This window comes from Grus americana, chromosome 6 (genome assembly GCF_028858705.1).
Source record: "Grus americana isolate bGruAme1 chromosome 6, bGruAme1.mat, whole genome shotgun sequence".
Taxonomy (NCBI): domain Eukaryota; kingdom Metazoa; phylum Chordata; class Aves; order Gruiformes; family Gruidae; genus Grus; species Grus americana.
This window is the reverse complement of record NC_072857.1, coordinates 40,972,120-40,987,435: the sequence shown is the minus strand read 5'-3', so window position 1 is coordinate 40,987,435 and position 15,316 is coordinate 40,972,120. Positions and strand designations below refer to the sequence as shown.

General features: G+C 43.1%; 1 protein-coding gene across 10 annotated transcripts in view; it reads left to right on the top strand.

Annotated features, from left to right (window-relative positions):
- The window catches only part of AGAP1 (ArfGAP with GTPase domain, ankyrin repeat and PH domain 1), a 379,248-nt gene that overhangs the window by 136,282 nt on the left and 227,650 nt on the right, over positions 1–15,316 (top strand). For all 10 annotated transcript variants that reach the window (XM_054830061.1, XM_054830062.1, XM_054830063.1 and 7 more), the window contains 3 exons: positions 3,547–3,632; positions 7,756–7,897; positions 10,796–10,930. In XM_054830061.1, coding sequence (XP_054686036.1) covers positions 3,547–3,632; positions 7,756–7,897; positions 10,796–10,930 — 363 coding nt within the window. The remainder of the gene's footprint in view (positions 1–3,546; positions 3,633–7,755; positions 7,898–10,795; positions 10,931–15,316) is intronic.

Here is a 15,316-nt window from a genome sequence, read left to right as displayed (position 1 = left end):
CATAATACTGATGGGACTAGAACAAAGCTAGCTACCTCCCTTGGGACTAGCGCTGTGGTTTTTGAGCTCATTCTTTAAATTAAGAAGGTCATTTCTTTGTTTTCAGTGTCATTAGCTTAGACAATGTCACGTGGCTCCATCATATATATAGATATTTAGAAAAATACAGTGGTATGTTCTAGGCATGGGAGACTTCTTGACTTCTTTGACAGGTAGCAGTAGTGCAGTATTTGGACTGGCTCATCTGTCTAATTCTTCTGTCCCGATAGCCCTGTGATGCTTTACAAACTCCAAAGATGTATTTTATTTATTTTTTTTTTAAAAATCACTAGTGCAGTGCTGTCCAAGTCTCACTGTCCCAAAATCGCTGCCCTTGCACTGCTTTCACTTGCCCGGCCTGGAGATGGGTCACGTCGGGGCTCAGCAAGCCAAAGGCAGAATCAGTCTATTTTTTGCCTCAATCTGATGGCCGCAGATATCTGCAGGACAACCACATAGTCTTGGTTTCATACGCTGGCAGAAATCTGTATATTCTTCAGTGGTTATAGTTTTGTTTGTATAAATTCTTGATACTGAGGTAGGTTTTCTCAATCTCTGTCCCGTGTAGTATCTAATGTTATGATGTGCTTGTGATAAAGGCTCTCTACCGGTGTAGAAAAATAAGTTAATGGGGATGCATCCTGCTTTGACCTCAAATTTGCATAAATTAATTCTTCTTTGGGGAAGGGAGCGTTAAGTCTGCTGTTACGTTTCTGGATTTTCAGATTTGATTTGAAATGCTTATTACAGGTTGGAAATACAGGGCATTCTTTTAAACGTTTTGGTTCTGGGGGTTATTAAACTATTTATTGTGAAATAACCTAAACCCAAACAAAAATAAATGAACGCATGAGGGTGTGCAAGGAACTAGTGCATATTCCAGATAATGAGCATACTCGGCTTTTAAGGGTAAAGAAGCCACTTGAATAGATTTAAATTGACTGTATGCTTCTTGACTGCTGCACTGCTCTTCCGCCGTGACAGACGGTGGTGAAGTGGTACAGCACGTCAAGATTTGAATTTAATTCCGGAAATAAAAATACGGCATCATTCTACTGAGCTCCAAGCACAGTGTTTTTGGAGAGGGCAAGGAACAGGTATACAGGCTGGTCGCTTAATGTGGATTCGTTAGGAAGAGAGCTGTTGGATAACTCTATATTGTATTTATGAAATAAGGGATGCTTCTCAAACCGGCTCCCACAGACAAAACCTTTAGTGACCCTGAAGTGGCTCTCAGGAATAAACCTCGTAGTGCTCGCATCTGCGGTCTGTGTATATACATTTTAATACTACATCCATGGATTTTATATTTTTTTTTTCCCAATTCTCTACTTAAGCTTTTTATTTCACCTTTTCTGTACCTTCTTTATACCTCTGAGGACTGTTTGAAGCTGCAGTGAGACTTGAAAGGCATCCTGTTGGCAAGAGGGAATAATGAGTTGGCTTTTAAATGCGTTCAGCTCATGATATTTTATAATTAGTTGTGTGAATTTGCAGTGGTTGAAAAAAAAAGAAAATAGCAAATGGCAATTATGCAGAACTTTCACTCTTCAATCACATATATACTGCATTTCCATTGCTACTTACAGCTTTAAAGAGCCTCTCTGGAGGGCTGTATATTAAGTAATTCATCTTATTTAACACTTCGTTATGAAGTGTATACAATTAATTGACGATGTATAGAAATAATGATCAGGTTAATAGAAATTCAGTTCCTGAGAGCTGAGACAAGTTTCCTTTCAAAGTTTCACGCTTGGTTTTGATTATTCAAGTTCACTGATGATATACATTTATCTGCCACTCGATCTTCAGAGGGAAAATTGAAATCCAGTTTGTGAGCAAGATAATGTCAATCTATACATAACTCTCCTACTCCTTCTCTCCAGTTAAACAACTGGAAATGTGACTCTCGAATTGTTGCATGTTTGGTGCTGCTAAGCTGTTCATAATAGGGTAGGTTCATAAAGAAAATGAAAAAAAAAAAAGAAAAATCAACACAACAACAGCAGCAACAAAAGCACAAACAAAACGCCCCTGTTCTTATATCTTTTATTAAACATGGAGTGTGTTTAAACGTGCTTAGATGGCGCATATAGCCGACCTGTGGAGCGACGTTGATTTGAAACCTGCTGTCACGGTTGGGCTGGGGGAATGGTGGGTCTAAGCCAGTTTGTTGTTTCCCTAAGGCGAGCGATTTTTGCACAAATGTTTTGAGGATCAGCGTTAGCCTGTATGTGCTGATTTATTTGCTCAGAGAGCTCGTTGGGAGAACAAGTCAGAGCTGTTCACTCACCTATCGTGTGTTTGATTTCGATAGTACGACAAGTTTGGAAGTAGGCGTAGTTGGGAAATAGGATTCACGTTGGAAATAATTCCAGTTTAAAGAAGGGGGGTGAAGAACGAAGTTTAGCGTGTGTCAGTAGATCTGTTTTATCGTAGCATGGCAAGTTCAGATGGGAGGCGGTTGGATGAGGCTAAGCGTGGAGGCCTTTGTGGCTTTGGGGGGGAGATCAGAGTGCTTTTGCTTCCAGGAGAGGAGCCTAAATGCAACCCAAATACTTAGGCAGGCCAAATTTTGCTAATCCTGGCTTAGGCTCGGTCACACCAGAAACCTGAAATGCGATTTGTCGTTATCTGAAGTCTGTCATGAGACGCAGCGGGATGCCCGAAATATGCTGAACCCCAAAGGAAAGCAATCCCGATTCTGCCCTTGGGTCAGGCTTGAAGTCCCTGCGAGGCCGGCGGGGAGAGGAGGTCGCAGGGCAGCTGCACGCCCCGGTTGGGTCCCTTGGCTTCCCTGCCAGCTCTGCGGTCTTCACAACCACTCGCTGTTCTCCCGGAAATAAGAGGATCAGGAATAGAACTGGGCTGAAGGCTGCGACTCCACTTTTTTTTTATCTAGATCTCCAAAACAGGTCTTTAATTCATCACGCTAGGAAGTGGCACAACATTCTCTGTTAGTTTCGTGCATCTCTACAGAGGTACCATCATTGTAGTTTTTTGTCTAACATGTGTCTAGTATTTTCCCCTAACTGTGGTTTGTGGATATAGAAGTATCATTTTCATAACATTACATGTGCGCTGTAAGAACTGGGCTTCTCTTGAGGAAATGCTAATTCACACAAGAAATTGTAGTTCCGATACACGGTACTGTTTGTATGCAACTGGCCCATGTTTGCCTTCCCCAGAGATGCGTTTCGCACCATTATATAAAATAAAAGGGGACTCTTTCAACTGTATGAACCAAACCCCGGTACACCTAACGTGGGAGTTAGCGTTGGTAGTGCAGCTGTCGGCTGTGTTGCACATTAGCCTTATTCTTAAAGTACATGACTTTACTTATTTTAAAATAATTTCTATGTATATGCATATGAACTTATATTCACAGTAGTTCATTAATGCGCAAAAGATCTTAAGGACAACTTTTTTTTTTTCCACAAGCGAAGCCTTTTTCTATTTTGTATTTTGTACCTTTTCTGTTCCGTAATGAGTTACTTTGTGTGACAGGTGGGAGATTCAAGAAGGAGATAGTGGTTGATGGACAAAGCTATCTGCTGCTGATTAGAGATGAAGGGGGCCCTCCAGAGGCACAGGTGAGCATTGCATATAGAGCTTGATCTGCCTAACGCTTCCCTTTCTTGTAAAAAACCTGCTTTTAAGAGAACTGCCTTCGGTTTCCTCTTTCCTGGGTCCTTCTCATCTTTCTGCTGGGAAAATCTATCCATCGCCTTCGAGCGAGATATATGCTGTTTAGAAAACATTTGGGATTTCAATTACAATGTGAAGCTGTGGAGTAAAGATATACGATGAACTTACATTGAATACCTAATTAGTGTGCTTCCACTGGATAGTCGTAAGTTTTCTTCTGAGTTAGAATCTCCAAGTTGTTAAAATGCAAAGTGGAGGTGTGCACAGTGACGCATATTTCCGTGCAAATTTTTGCATTCCCTATTGCTTCCACATTTTGCTCCCTGCGCTATGTGAGACTCGACTTGGCGAGTGTCAGTTCGGCACCGGCGTGTTGTCAGATTCCTGACGTGCTTTCCGCGTACGGCGAGTTACCTCCTTGTCCTGCAGAAGGTGACTTGTGGGGGTTTGCCTTCGAGAAGACATTTGTGGTTCCTCTCGAGTGATGTGCAGTGACACTTAAATCACTCTGCCAGCGGGCAGCATCCTTGGAGCATCCTCCTCGTCTCCCCTCTAGCTCTTCTTACCTGGGCACTCGCGGGGTTTCTCAAGTGTGTTGGCTGCCGCTGGCCTTGCTTTGCTCGGCTGTTCGGTGGTGGATCAGCTTCAAAAAAACCCCAAAAAACCAAACCCCATTAAAATAAAATTTAAATCTAGCAGCAGGAACTGTGCTATCGCCAAACAGCTGAACGGGAGCGGTGCCAGCAGGAGCAGCTTGTGTTTCAATGCTCCACTATTGCTCGTTAGCTGCAGGAGGATGAGAGCGTGGGGGAAGGTGCCCGGACAAAGGAGGAGAGAAAGGAGGTGGAGGAAACGGAGACGGAGAGACACATCCTGGAAGGAAGTTAAAATAAAAACAAAAAAATTAGTGTCGCTGACACATCTGCAGCCGTGTGAGGCAGGAGCCTAAAAGCATGCTCTGTTTGAGGCTGGGAATAATTTGGCTGAAGCAGACAGCAGTTTCCAGGCCCTGATCCTCAGAGAACATTCACTCACATAACGTAAATACCGGAGTTGTAAAGGTACACACAGCAATCTGAATGTTTTGCTACCCGAAGAATTGGTTTTGCAGAGTTCGTTTGAGCTAACTGCAAACTAACGAACAGGCACGGTGTTTTGCTTTTGATCTCTGCTAGGTAAATTGGGGAGGGTTTAATTACTGTTGTGGCTGAGAATTGTTCTTCAGCAAAGCACGGGGATGGCAAGGTTTAAGGTGTTCATGTTATTTTACCTTTCAGAAGACGTGTCACGTGTAAATTCTCTTTGGATTTTTTGGATATAATTTCAAGTCACATGTCTATTAAAGATCTTTAATCTGTTTATCAATTCCCAGAATAAAAAGTTTACTTCTGGGCTTATGAATATTTATAACTGTAGAATGAAAATGGAATGCTATCGGAAGAAAGATGTTTATGTCCCGCTATTTGCTTATAATATAGAAAGAGTTGGTTAATTTAGCTTTAAGGTTCTGCTTTTTGCAACGGTAGGGTGTATTTCTGTGGGTAATTGGGACAGAATTATAGCTTCACTAAGTAACGAGCTGAACTGTGGTCTCCGTGGCACTGGGTCGGGGAGAGGTGCCCAGGGGACGATGGCTTCTTTGCTCCCGGGCAAAGGCTGCAGCTCAGGCTTCAGTTTACGGTCCCCTTCTTTTTGGCAGGAAGGGAGGGAAAACCAACGCACCTGAAGGCTTGCTTTCTGGATCTGCGTGTTCTCTCTCTCCTGTGTAACATAAGATTGTTCAAAGATGAAAATAATTCAAAAAAAAAAAAAAAGGCCCATTTCATAGAACGAGGTGATGGTGAGGTGCATTAGCTGGTGCTGCTTTGGTTTGTGAATATTCACCGCTGGCTTTTGCTCACCAGGCTTGATTTTACTCTTGCTCTGATCTATTACAAATGTAGTAGTCTCCTATTGTAAAACCCGACTAACATAGCATCTGAGCTATTACGAGCCATCACTTGCTTTTTTTTTTTTTTTAAATTTAGAACTTTTTTTTTAATAATTTGATTTTGTTTGGGCTTATCCTGAACTGACAGATCTGCTCAATCACAGTAGTAAGTCTGAAGACGGATTTGTCTATCAGCAGCTGAGCGATCCTTCTTATTTTGAGCCATTCCCTGCACACTGCTGTGGATAAGGCATCCTGGCTTTCCAGACTTTGTGCATGCTTAAACTGATTGTAATATAAAAAGAGAAATAAGGAATTACTGGAAATATTTTGTGTCTGGAGGAACTGCATTGAACAACCACCCTCTGGATTTTTTGAAATAATCTTCATTAGAAGGCTGCTGCTACACACTGATGAAACATTAAGAAAATTTAGAGAGACCGTTAGCTTCCAAACTGATGCTGTAAGGACGTTGTAGCTGTAAGGAAGAGTTCCTGGCATGATGTTGCCAGGTCTGGTCGGTGAGAACCGTTTCATACGACGACCCAAACCCAAGTCCGCAGCAATGACGCTGTCTCTGGTTCCTTTGGTTAGAGCTTCTGGTTTGAATAGTTCAAATTTAATAGCGTGGTAGTTGACCTCATTCCGGCAGTAACTGTGCTGTGTGTAGGTAGTTCTGTCCCTGACATCTAGATGACTCTCCTCCTGACTGTCTTGAAAACCTCAAAACATTTTTGGCTATTTTTTTCTCTGTAACCATAAGAGACGCGTTTGGTTTCCAGTGCAATACGGTCATGAATATGCACTTTAACTTAAATTATTCACTAATACGCTGTATGAAAAATAGGCAAGAAGTACTACTAGCTTCTGCTTCTGAAAAAGGAAAATTTAATGAGCTCAGCAACTTCAGTGTGTAACTTCATACTGCTGGCTCTTTTTTTTTTTTTCTTCCCTCTGCATATGCCAGCTTGGGATGCCTTGCTAAAAGCTGAAATGCTGAAGCTCCAGACCAGTGATTGAAGCAGTTTTAAATACTGCAGGAGCAGAAACAAAACTGCAGGAGTCGGTAGGGCTGAAGTAAGCGCTTACAAACCTAGGCTAGTCTTCTAAAACTCAGCAACACGTATATAAGTGTTTCCCAACTGAACCTTCTCGTAGCTCTGTGTATGGTCAGCGTGTGCCCAATCTACCTGGCATATTGTAGTAGTAATATAGCGACGAGCACGAACACTGATGGCTGAAACTTTTTTCCACTGGTTTAAATTTGGGTAGGAATGGAGTCACTTAGGAAAAAATAAAGGCAGTGAGGTAAGCTTAACTTCAGTCTTTTTTTTTTTTTTTTTTTTGATGTCCTGTGTATGTTTACTCAAGTCAAGCGTGTTTAAACAATCTTATTTCACTTGTGAGCTAAAACTTTTTCACTTGCATGGTCACTTGAGCAGCACCTTGCCTCAGCCTGCCTATATGCATGTCTCGTAGCAGATTTCTGATGTGAGAGAGAATAGTTTGCGTTCACACCGAAAGCTGAACGAGACATTTGGTACTGTTTGCTTGGTTACGGTGTCTGTATAGTGACAAATTGGAAATTTGAAATGCAATGTTTTTGGACATTAAGATGTGAGAATTACTAGCGATGCTTCTAAAACCACAACCGTAATACTTGCCCTGGCATTAACAGACACGTCAGCACGCGTGCATGCTTGTGAAGCACAGGCTGGGGAAATGACACGCTAAATGGGGCACTCGAGTGCCTAGAGATACGTGTTTTTTATTTATAATTCACAAATGCAGGAATCTGGGGCGGTGATGTTGTCTTTTTTTTCTGTGAATCAAAACCAGCGTGCACTCTGCTAGTAGTTGGGCTTGTAATATCGTATACCGGTGAAGAAGAGACGCGGTTGTGAGCGTGGGGAAAAACCTTTGTGTGCCCCAGGTCCCCATCACTTGCAGAGTGATGAATGGTGATCCATCATTTTAGTAATGATACGCCTCTTTTAAGGCCTGGGTTATCATCACTAACAAAGTTTCTCTGATGTATTTCCCTCCAGGTAAGGTAAGAATGTTTCTCTTTTTTTTTTTTTTTCCCCCCCTCTTCACTGTTTTGCTCACACTGTTCCTTTTCCATTTCTGTTCCGCAGTTTGCCATGTGGGTGGATGCTGTTATATTTGTCTTCAGCTTGGAAGATGAAATTAGCTTCCAGACTGTTTACCACTACTACAGCCGTATGGCTAACTATCGTAACACTAGTGAAATTCCAATGGTACTAGTGGGAACCCAGGGTAAGTGCAATCTTGATTTCCGAGTGGATTTCTGTGACCGTTATAGATCAGCAGGGAGATGCTAATGTTGAATTTGGGCAGGTGAATCAGTTGCGTAACAAAGTTCTGAAGTCAGACCGGTTTCCTTTAGCTTGGCGGTCTACGCTGGCATTCCCAAGAGGCAGAGGGATCAGAGATGGAAATCCTCCAGCAGCGCGTTAAGAAGCAGAACTGAACTGTGCCCCTGTGCAGTCTCTCGGGTCGGCCGCTGCTCAATCAGATAGAAATGCAGCTTTTTGCTGCCTGAAACACACACACGCACCCCAAATTCTGTTTTTCCAAAACCTCTTCTGGAGGTTACTGCGCTGCATTACAGGGATAACACAAGGGTCGCACGTTGCTCTTGTAGATTTGATTTTGGACACGTTCCCTTTTAGCGTATGCCACTGGTTTTGGTGATGTTGAAGCTTTTCACTGGTTTTTCAGCTTTTTTTTTTGTCAGTCTTGTGGTCAGAGCCATTTGCTTTGCAGAGCTGTGCTGCCAGCGCTGCCATGTGAAGGCAGGGGAAGCGTGGGCAGTGTGGAAGGAGGAATCGCAACCGGGCTGTAGGGCGGAAGCAGATGATAAAAATGAAAAGGGAAGTAGGTACACAAAAAGTCCTAGGGTAGCAGAAACTACAGCCAAAAAGCAGAAATGAACTGCGTTGAAGAAGGGGAAACGTTTCCCTGAGCTGCTTTTCTTTCTGTATTTCTGACATGTTGGAGTACAGTTTTCAATCTCATTCCAGTTACTACCAGAAAGGAATTTTGTTTTTCAAAGTTCATTTTCTGTTGCAGCACGGATGCAAAGGGGATTTTTTTAAAAATGCGACTAGAGATGGAAATACTGCTCGTTCTGGGAGGAAGCATCAGAGAAAAAAATACAACTTTTCCACTACAGTGACTGTCAGTGCAGTGAAATGAAATATATGAATATATCTGTTAAAAATACATTTGAAATATACCTGTGTGACATCCAGCGTGTTGGTTTTGACCGGCTATTCTTGAAATGAGCTGTGAAATGAAATCTCTCCCAAAAGGTTAGGTAGCACGTGCCTGATGCTTCCTCCGCCCCATTGTTCCGCTGTGGGCCAGGCTGTAGCATGGAATTTGCTTCGGAAACCCAATTTTTTTGAAGCCGTGGTATTGCTTATCTATTCCTTTCTGGTTAAATGTTTTCAGCGCCCTCTGCTGATTACAAAAAATCAAATCAAATCTGCCTTTGGCTTTCCAAATAACCGCTCCATTTTTATTAATTAGCTCTTGTGAGAACGTAGCGATAACGTCAGTTGATGCCTCAAATACAGCATCGCAACGGTCACTGACATCGTGCTCACGTTAAAGCGATGCTTTTTTTTCCACGAAGAATTAAGGTAGTTTTGCTGCCATGGAAAGCAGCAGATTTTTAGGCAAACTTTCCAAGCAGCTCTAACTGCTGAAATCGGTGCCTGTCGTGGTGGCGAGGTGGTAGCTGCAGAATTTTGTAGAACAGGTTGTTGTTGCCATCTCACCTTACGACTTTTTTTGCTAGAGCTCATCGATTTCCGTGATACTCCTGTTAAAATAAGTTGGTTTTTAAGATTTCCTCGTAGTATTCTCACTTTTTCTAAAGAGTCCAGCACTATGACTTTTGTAGAGTTCTTCACTATGATGGAGTAGCAATGAAGAAACGTCTCCTTCATTGGTTAGCAGGGTTTTTTTAAATTTTTTTTCCCCCTCCCTCTGGTGTAAAGGGTTTTTTTGGTGGATGAGCTCTAGAAATGGGAGTTAAAAAGCGCACATGGAAAGTAGCTCTTGCAGAGAGGTACGAAGTATTATTATTTGTTTAGAAAACTATTATTTTTATTGGCTGTGTAGTGTGCTCGCACAATGTCTCATGGGTGCCTTTAAATCAAGGTTTGAGACTCAGTCCTATTTACGATGAGTTTCCCAGATCCAGTCTCGGCTGTGACTTAAAAGTCGGGTCAGCAATGCAACCTGTGAATATATGAAAAACTCTCTCTTTCAGGTTAAAGTGGCAAGTGTCTGCCTCGACCGAGGCGTAGTGTCTGCCATGGGTTTGGGCTGGGGTTGAGCAGCGAGCTTCGCTTCCAGCCCGGCCTCACTACCACGTTGTGTGCCTAAGCAAAATGCAGAGAGAACTAGCCTAAAGAAATGGGAAGAACCCAAAAAAGCACATGTGAGGAACTGAGGGGACGGCTGGACTCTAGATTTTTAATTTTTTTGGCAACGTTGATAACTGCAGTCCTGCACAGCTTTGTTGTTTCTTATCTGCCATCGTGATTGGATATTTTTTTTAACCCAGGTGTCCTAGTGTTGGCTAGGTTGGTTTGGTTTTTAGGAAGAGCATCTCTGAGGTGCAAAACGCTGTCCCCGAGTGTTGCAGTAGTACCTGGTACCATTTCTCCCCCTGTCCCATTGTTTCTCTACTGAAAATGTTTCTTGTCCTTACAAACGTGTCGGGTTTTGTGCTTCACGCTCTACAGGTGGAGGTTTGTACGTCAGTGCTGATATTTATACGAGGCCTAAAATCATTTGATGTGTTTATAATCATCAGCCACTTGTTTTTCTAAGTATGTTTTACATCAGAGCTCATGTTCTTTCATGTGCTTCTGTATTTTTTGCAGCTGGTGACCTAAATCTGTTTTAAGGTAGCCAAAAAGCATCTTGGGTTTTCCTGGTTTTCAGAATCAATCCGCGTGCTGGTGGTATTAGCAACAAAGTCTAAAACTGGAGCGATGCGCGCCCCCATTGTTTTCTAAAAATTCTAAAAGTCTCATGGTTTGTACTTAAATTCACTGCTTGGGTACAGATAATTGTAAGGCGATGCTTTCAAATTATATTTAAATGCATATTTTTTTCCCCCTGTTGTTGCTATAGATGCTATAAGTTCCAGTAATCCACGTGTCATAGACGATGCCAGAGCGAGGAAGTTATCAAATGATCTCAAGAGATGCACTTACTACGAGACGTGTGCCACTTACGGACTGAACGTGGAGAGAGTCTTCCAAGACGGTAAAGATTACTTTTTTCATCTGGCATATCACACAATACTATATAGCTGTTGGTTTGGGTTTTTTTTAAATAACCACCGATGTCTGGTTGCTCAGGTACTTGGCCTTTTTTTGCAAGTGTTCGTTAACGTTCAGTTTAAGAAAATGCTCGTTTTTAGAGATTTATTTTGTTACACTGTCTTATGTGAAATAGAGGCTTCATTACGCTGAACCTGGCACGTGCGAGGTGGTGTGTTCTTTACCAGCACCTTCAGTCTTAAGCATCTTAACCTACTTTACTTAGTCTTTGTTGATTTTTTTTTTTGGTCTGTTTTCTTTGGTGCTTGCTTTATGTTAGCAAAGTTTTCTTTGCTAAAGAAAACTTTTCTTTCTTTCCTTTTCTTTCTCTGTTCCATGTTTGAGAAAGTGAGAATAAATTGAAAAAATTGAGAGGACTAGGGTAATCGTGAGAAGTAACTCATGGCATTATTGAGCGTTAGAAGTTGACGGTCACGCGTGGGGTTTAGAAGTAAAGTCACCTGCTTAATGGTGATTTAAGACATCATTAGCAACATTCTAGTTTGCCTTGTAGGAGGTACTTGGGTACCGTCACAAAACAGAATAACAAAAGTTCTTTCTGACCATCTGTAACTATTTTGGAACAGTTACGCCTTGGAAGAACTTCTGTGGCTGGAGAAGTGATGCTGAACTTGGTCTTTGCTGTATGAGATGGACTCTGTGCACCCTCTAGTGGAAATTCAACCGGGTGTCTTGGGGCTTTGCCGTCTTCTCATTCAACCAGGGTTGTATGGTGGCCGAACGTGTCGGCCCTTTGTCCCAGCACTTCTTCTGCCTTTAAAAATCTTCTTAATTACGTTGAAATACGTCTCAGAGCTCCTTAGTTCTGCGGGGTTTTGTGTTGCCAGCTTTTCGTTGGAAAGACCTGCACCGTCTGGGGTTATGTGAGACAGCGTCACATCAGTACGTGGCAGAAATGTGTGCAGAGCGAGCTAAAATTAAAAAAAAAAGGAAAACATTCAGTTTTTTTAAATGGGAGAAAATGCAAAAGATGGAGATTTTTAAAGGGAAAATACTGACCTGCGCTGTACTAGGTGTAATTCTAATTAAGGGTGGGTTTACCCATCCTGTTGGTAGGATTTCAGAGAAGAGCATTTGAAGCTGTCTCTTCCTGCTTTGCTCACTGTTTTCACTTGAGCTAGTTGCAGAAATGACTTTTCACTGCCTACGTTTTCTGTTTTGAATGAGAGTTTCAAAGAACCATTAGGGTTTCTTGTTAGTACATTTATTTTTGAGTGCTAGCTATAGTTAGATTTTTTTTAATTACATATTTTGAGTTGTGGTGTTTGTGGATCTTTGTACAGTCTACTTTCGTTTGTTTTGATTTTTCTTTGTCGGGGATCTTTGGTGAGCGAAGTTTCTTGGAAAAGCTGTGTGAGAAACGTCTAAGCTTCCTGTGAGGTTATTTGTGTCTCTGCTAAATTTCGGTAAGAAGTAGAAAGAACTGACAAACACCATGTGTTTTAAGTTATATCAAGGTTTTGTTTTACCTACCTGGCAGTCAACCAACTATTTAATATTTGCCGACTAACAGGATTAGGAATGCTTCTGTATAAATGCCTTACAGTTGCCAGACGTGTCTGGGACCAAATCCAATTCCTGATAATTTTTGCTGTTTGTTTCGGCAGGAACCAAAGTGGCTTCTTAACCCCGCGAAAGGAGGGGAGCGATCGAACAGTGCAAGTTAGGGAGCGCTTGATTGAACCACTTGGTTTGTGCACGTTAACAACGGGTTTTAGCGGCTTCTTCAGAGGGACCATGTAGTCTGCGTGCGGACCTCTGAAAGGCAAGGCGTAGAAGTGTAGAAGCTCGAAGAAAACTTTTAAATGATCTTTTCTCTTGAAAGAGGATGTGAAATATCATTGTACCAGCAGGCTGACTCACTGGGAGATGGGTGGTGTGGTGGGAAGGGCCGTCACTTGGCACCGTTGCTTTAATGACCATTAATGATGTGAAAGCCTTTGACTGAGGACAAGAACTTGGCGTTTTTGGCAAAAAAACATAGATTACTTCCGCAGTGAAATTGTGTTTGATAGGAAATAAAAGCTAGCATGAAGAAACGTACACTAGTTTTACACACGCACTCCAGTTTTGTTCCAACTTCTTTGTGTGTTGACAGGCTGTGGTGGGTTGACCCTGGCTGGGGGCCAGGTGCCCACCAGAGCCGCTCTCTCACTCCCCTCCTTCACCAGACAGGGGAGAAAAGGCACAACGAAATGCTTGTGGGTCGAGATAAGGACAGGGAGAGATCACTCACTAATTATCGGCACGAGCAAAACAGACTGAACTGAGAGAGGGAATTCATCTAATTTATTACTAAGCAAAACAGAGTGGAGGAATGAGAAAATAAAATCAACTCTTAAAACACCTCCCCCCACCCCTCCCATCTTCCCGGGCTCAACTTCACTCCCGGCTTCAACCTCCTCCCCGGACGGGGAGTGGGGGTTATGGTCAGTTCATCTCATGGTGTTTCTGCCACTTCTTCATCCTCAAGGGGAGGACTCCTCTCATTGTTCCCCTGCTCCAGCATGGAGTCCCTCTCATGGGAGACAGTTCTTCACAAACTGCTCCAACGTGATTCTCTCCCACGGGGTGCAGACCTTCAGGAGCAAACTGCTCCAGCGTGGGTCCCCCACAGGGTCACAAGTCCTGCCAGCAAACCTGCTCTGGTGTGGGTTCCTCTCTCCATGGGTCCACAGCTCCTGCCAGGAGCTTGCTCCAGCGTGGGCTTCCCACGGGCCACAGCCTCCTTCAGGTGCCTCCACCTGCTCCGGCGTGGGGTCCTCCACGGGCTGCAGGTGGAATCTCTACATCCCCTCATCCTTCCTCCATGGGCTGCAGGGGGACAGCCTGCTTCACCATGGCCTTCACCACAGGCTGCAGGGGGATCTCTGCTCCGGCGCCTGGAGCTCCTCCTCCCCCTCCATCTGCACTGACCTTGGTGTCTGCAGAGTTTCTCACATCTTCTCACTCCTCTCTCCGGCTGCAAAAGCTCTAACTTGGTTTTTTTCCCTTCTTAACTATGTTATCACAGAGGCGCTGATTGGCTTGGCCTTGGCCAGCGGCGGGCCCGTCTTAGAGCCGGCTGGCATTGGCTCTGTCAGACACCGGGGGAGCTTCTAGCAGCTTCTCACAGAAGCCACCCCTGTAGCCCCCCCGCCACCAAAACCCTGCCACGCAAACCCAACACACAGGCATGGAATATAAAATGTATGTAACCGTACCTGATATAACTTAATAAAATGGCCTGGAATGGCTTGTGACTTGACATCGCTGGCACGTCAACTGTAAATATTGTCAGTGAAGAAGGAAAAGGAGGGACAGGCTAAGTAGAGGTCTTCACATAGCATGCTCTTCAGCATTTCTTACTATTTTGAGGAATCCCTGAGTCAGTGCCAGCAGCCTACATAAATTAACTGCATTTTTCAGCTAACATGAAAGGGGTACAGACCAATTATTGCATTTCATTAATAGGTGAATGGGTAAGACGGGTTTTTTTTATTGTTTGTAGCTGAGGAAAAACAGTTTGCTGACAAGTTAGTAGCTGCGTGCAAGGCGTGGAGCTACTATACCTATTAAGACCACTTTTTGTGTATTGAAATTGTTTCTTCTTTGCTGGATGAACATCCTTTCTTGGATTTAAGTGTAGGATGTAATGACTGTTTATTATGTTCCAGGGTAGGTTGTGCTCTGTGTTTAGATGCTCCAAGTGTTTGCTTTGGTAGTTCTGTGAGGGTATTTCATTATGGTAACCAAGTTCCGCAGCTTTTGCTGGCTTGTTGCAAGCAAAACGCTTCACTTTTTTTGTATTTTTAGGATAATGTTGATTGTGATGGGTGGTGGTTTGGGGTTTCTTTTGAGTTTTGGGTTTTTTTGAATGTAGATACTGTAGTGGATGGAATGGGCGAGACTGGGTTGGGTTTAGTCACGTTAGCTTTGGTGCTCTCACTTCGCACGCACCGACTCCTGTTTTAATCAAGTCAAACATTAGACAATGGTTTGCATCAGCTGGGATTTACATACGTAATTTATGGCCCAAATGCGCCCTGTTCTTCCTCTCCCCCTTCTCTTTTTCAGGAGCTTTGAATTGCCAGTGAGTTGGTAAATCTGAAGCCGGCTGTAAACTTCCATTGTCCAAACTCCTGTTCCAGTCCCAGTTATGGCACGCTTTCCTTTAACGTACCGGTTATTAGTTTTGTCACTACAGGTGCTGTTTTACAAGCTGTTTCTAAAATCTAGGTTTTTGCTTCTGTTTTCTGCCTTGGTGTCACATAGACCTACCGTTCAGGTGAAGGAATTGGAAGTGGCATCGAAGGGTCTTTTATTCCTT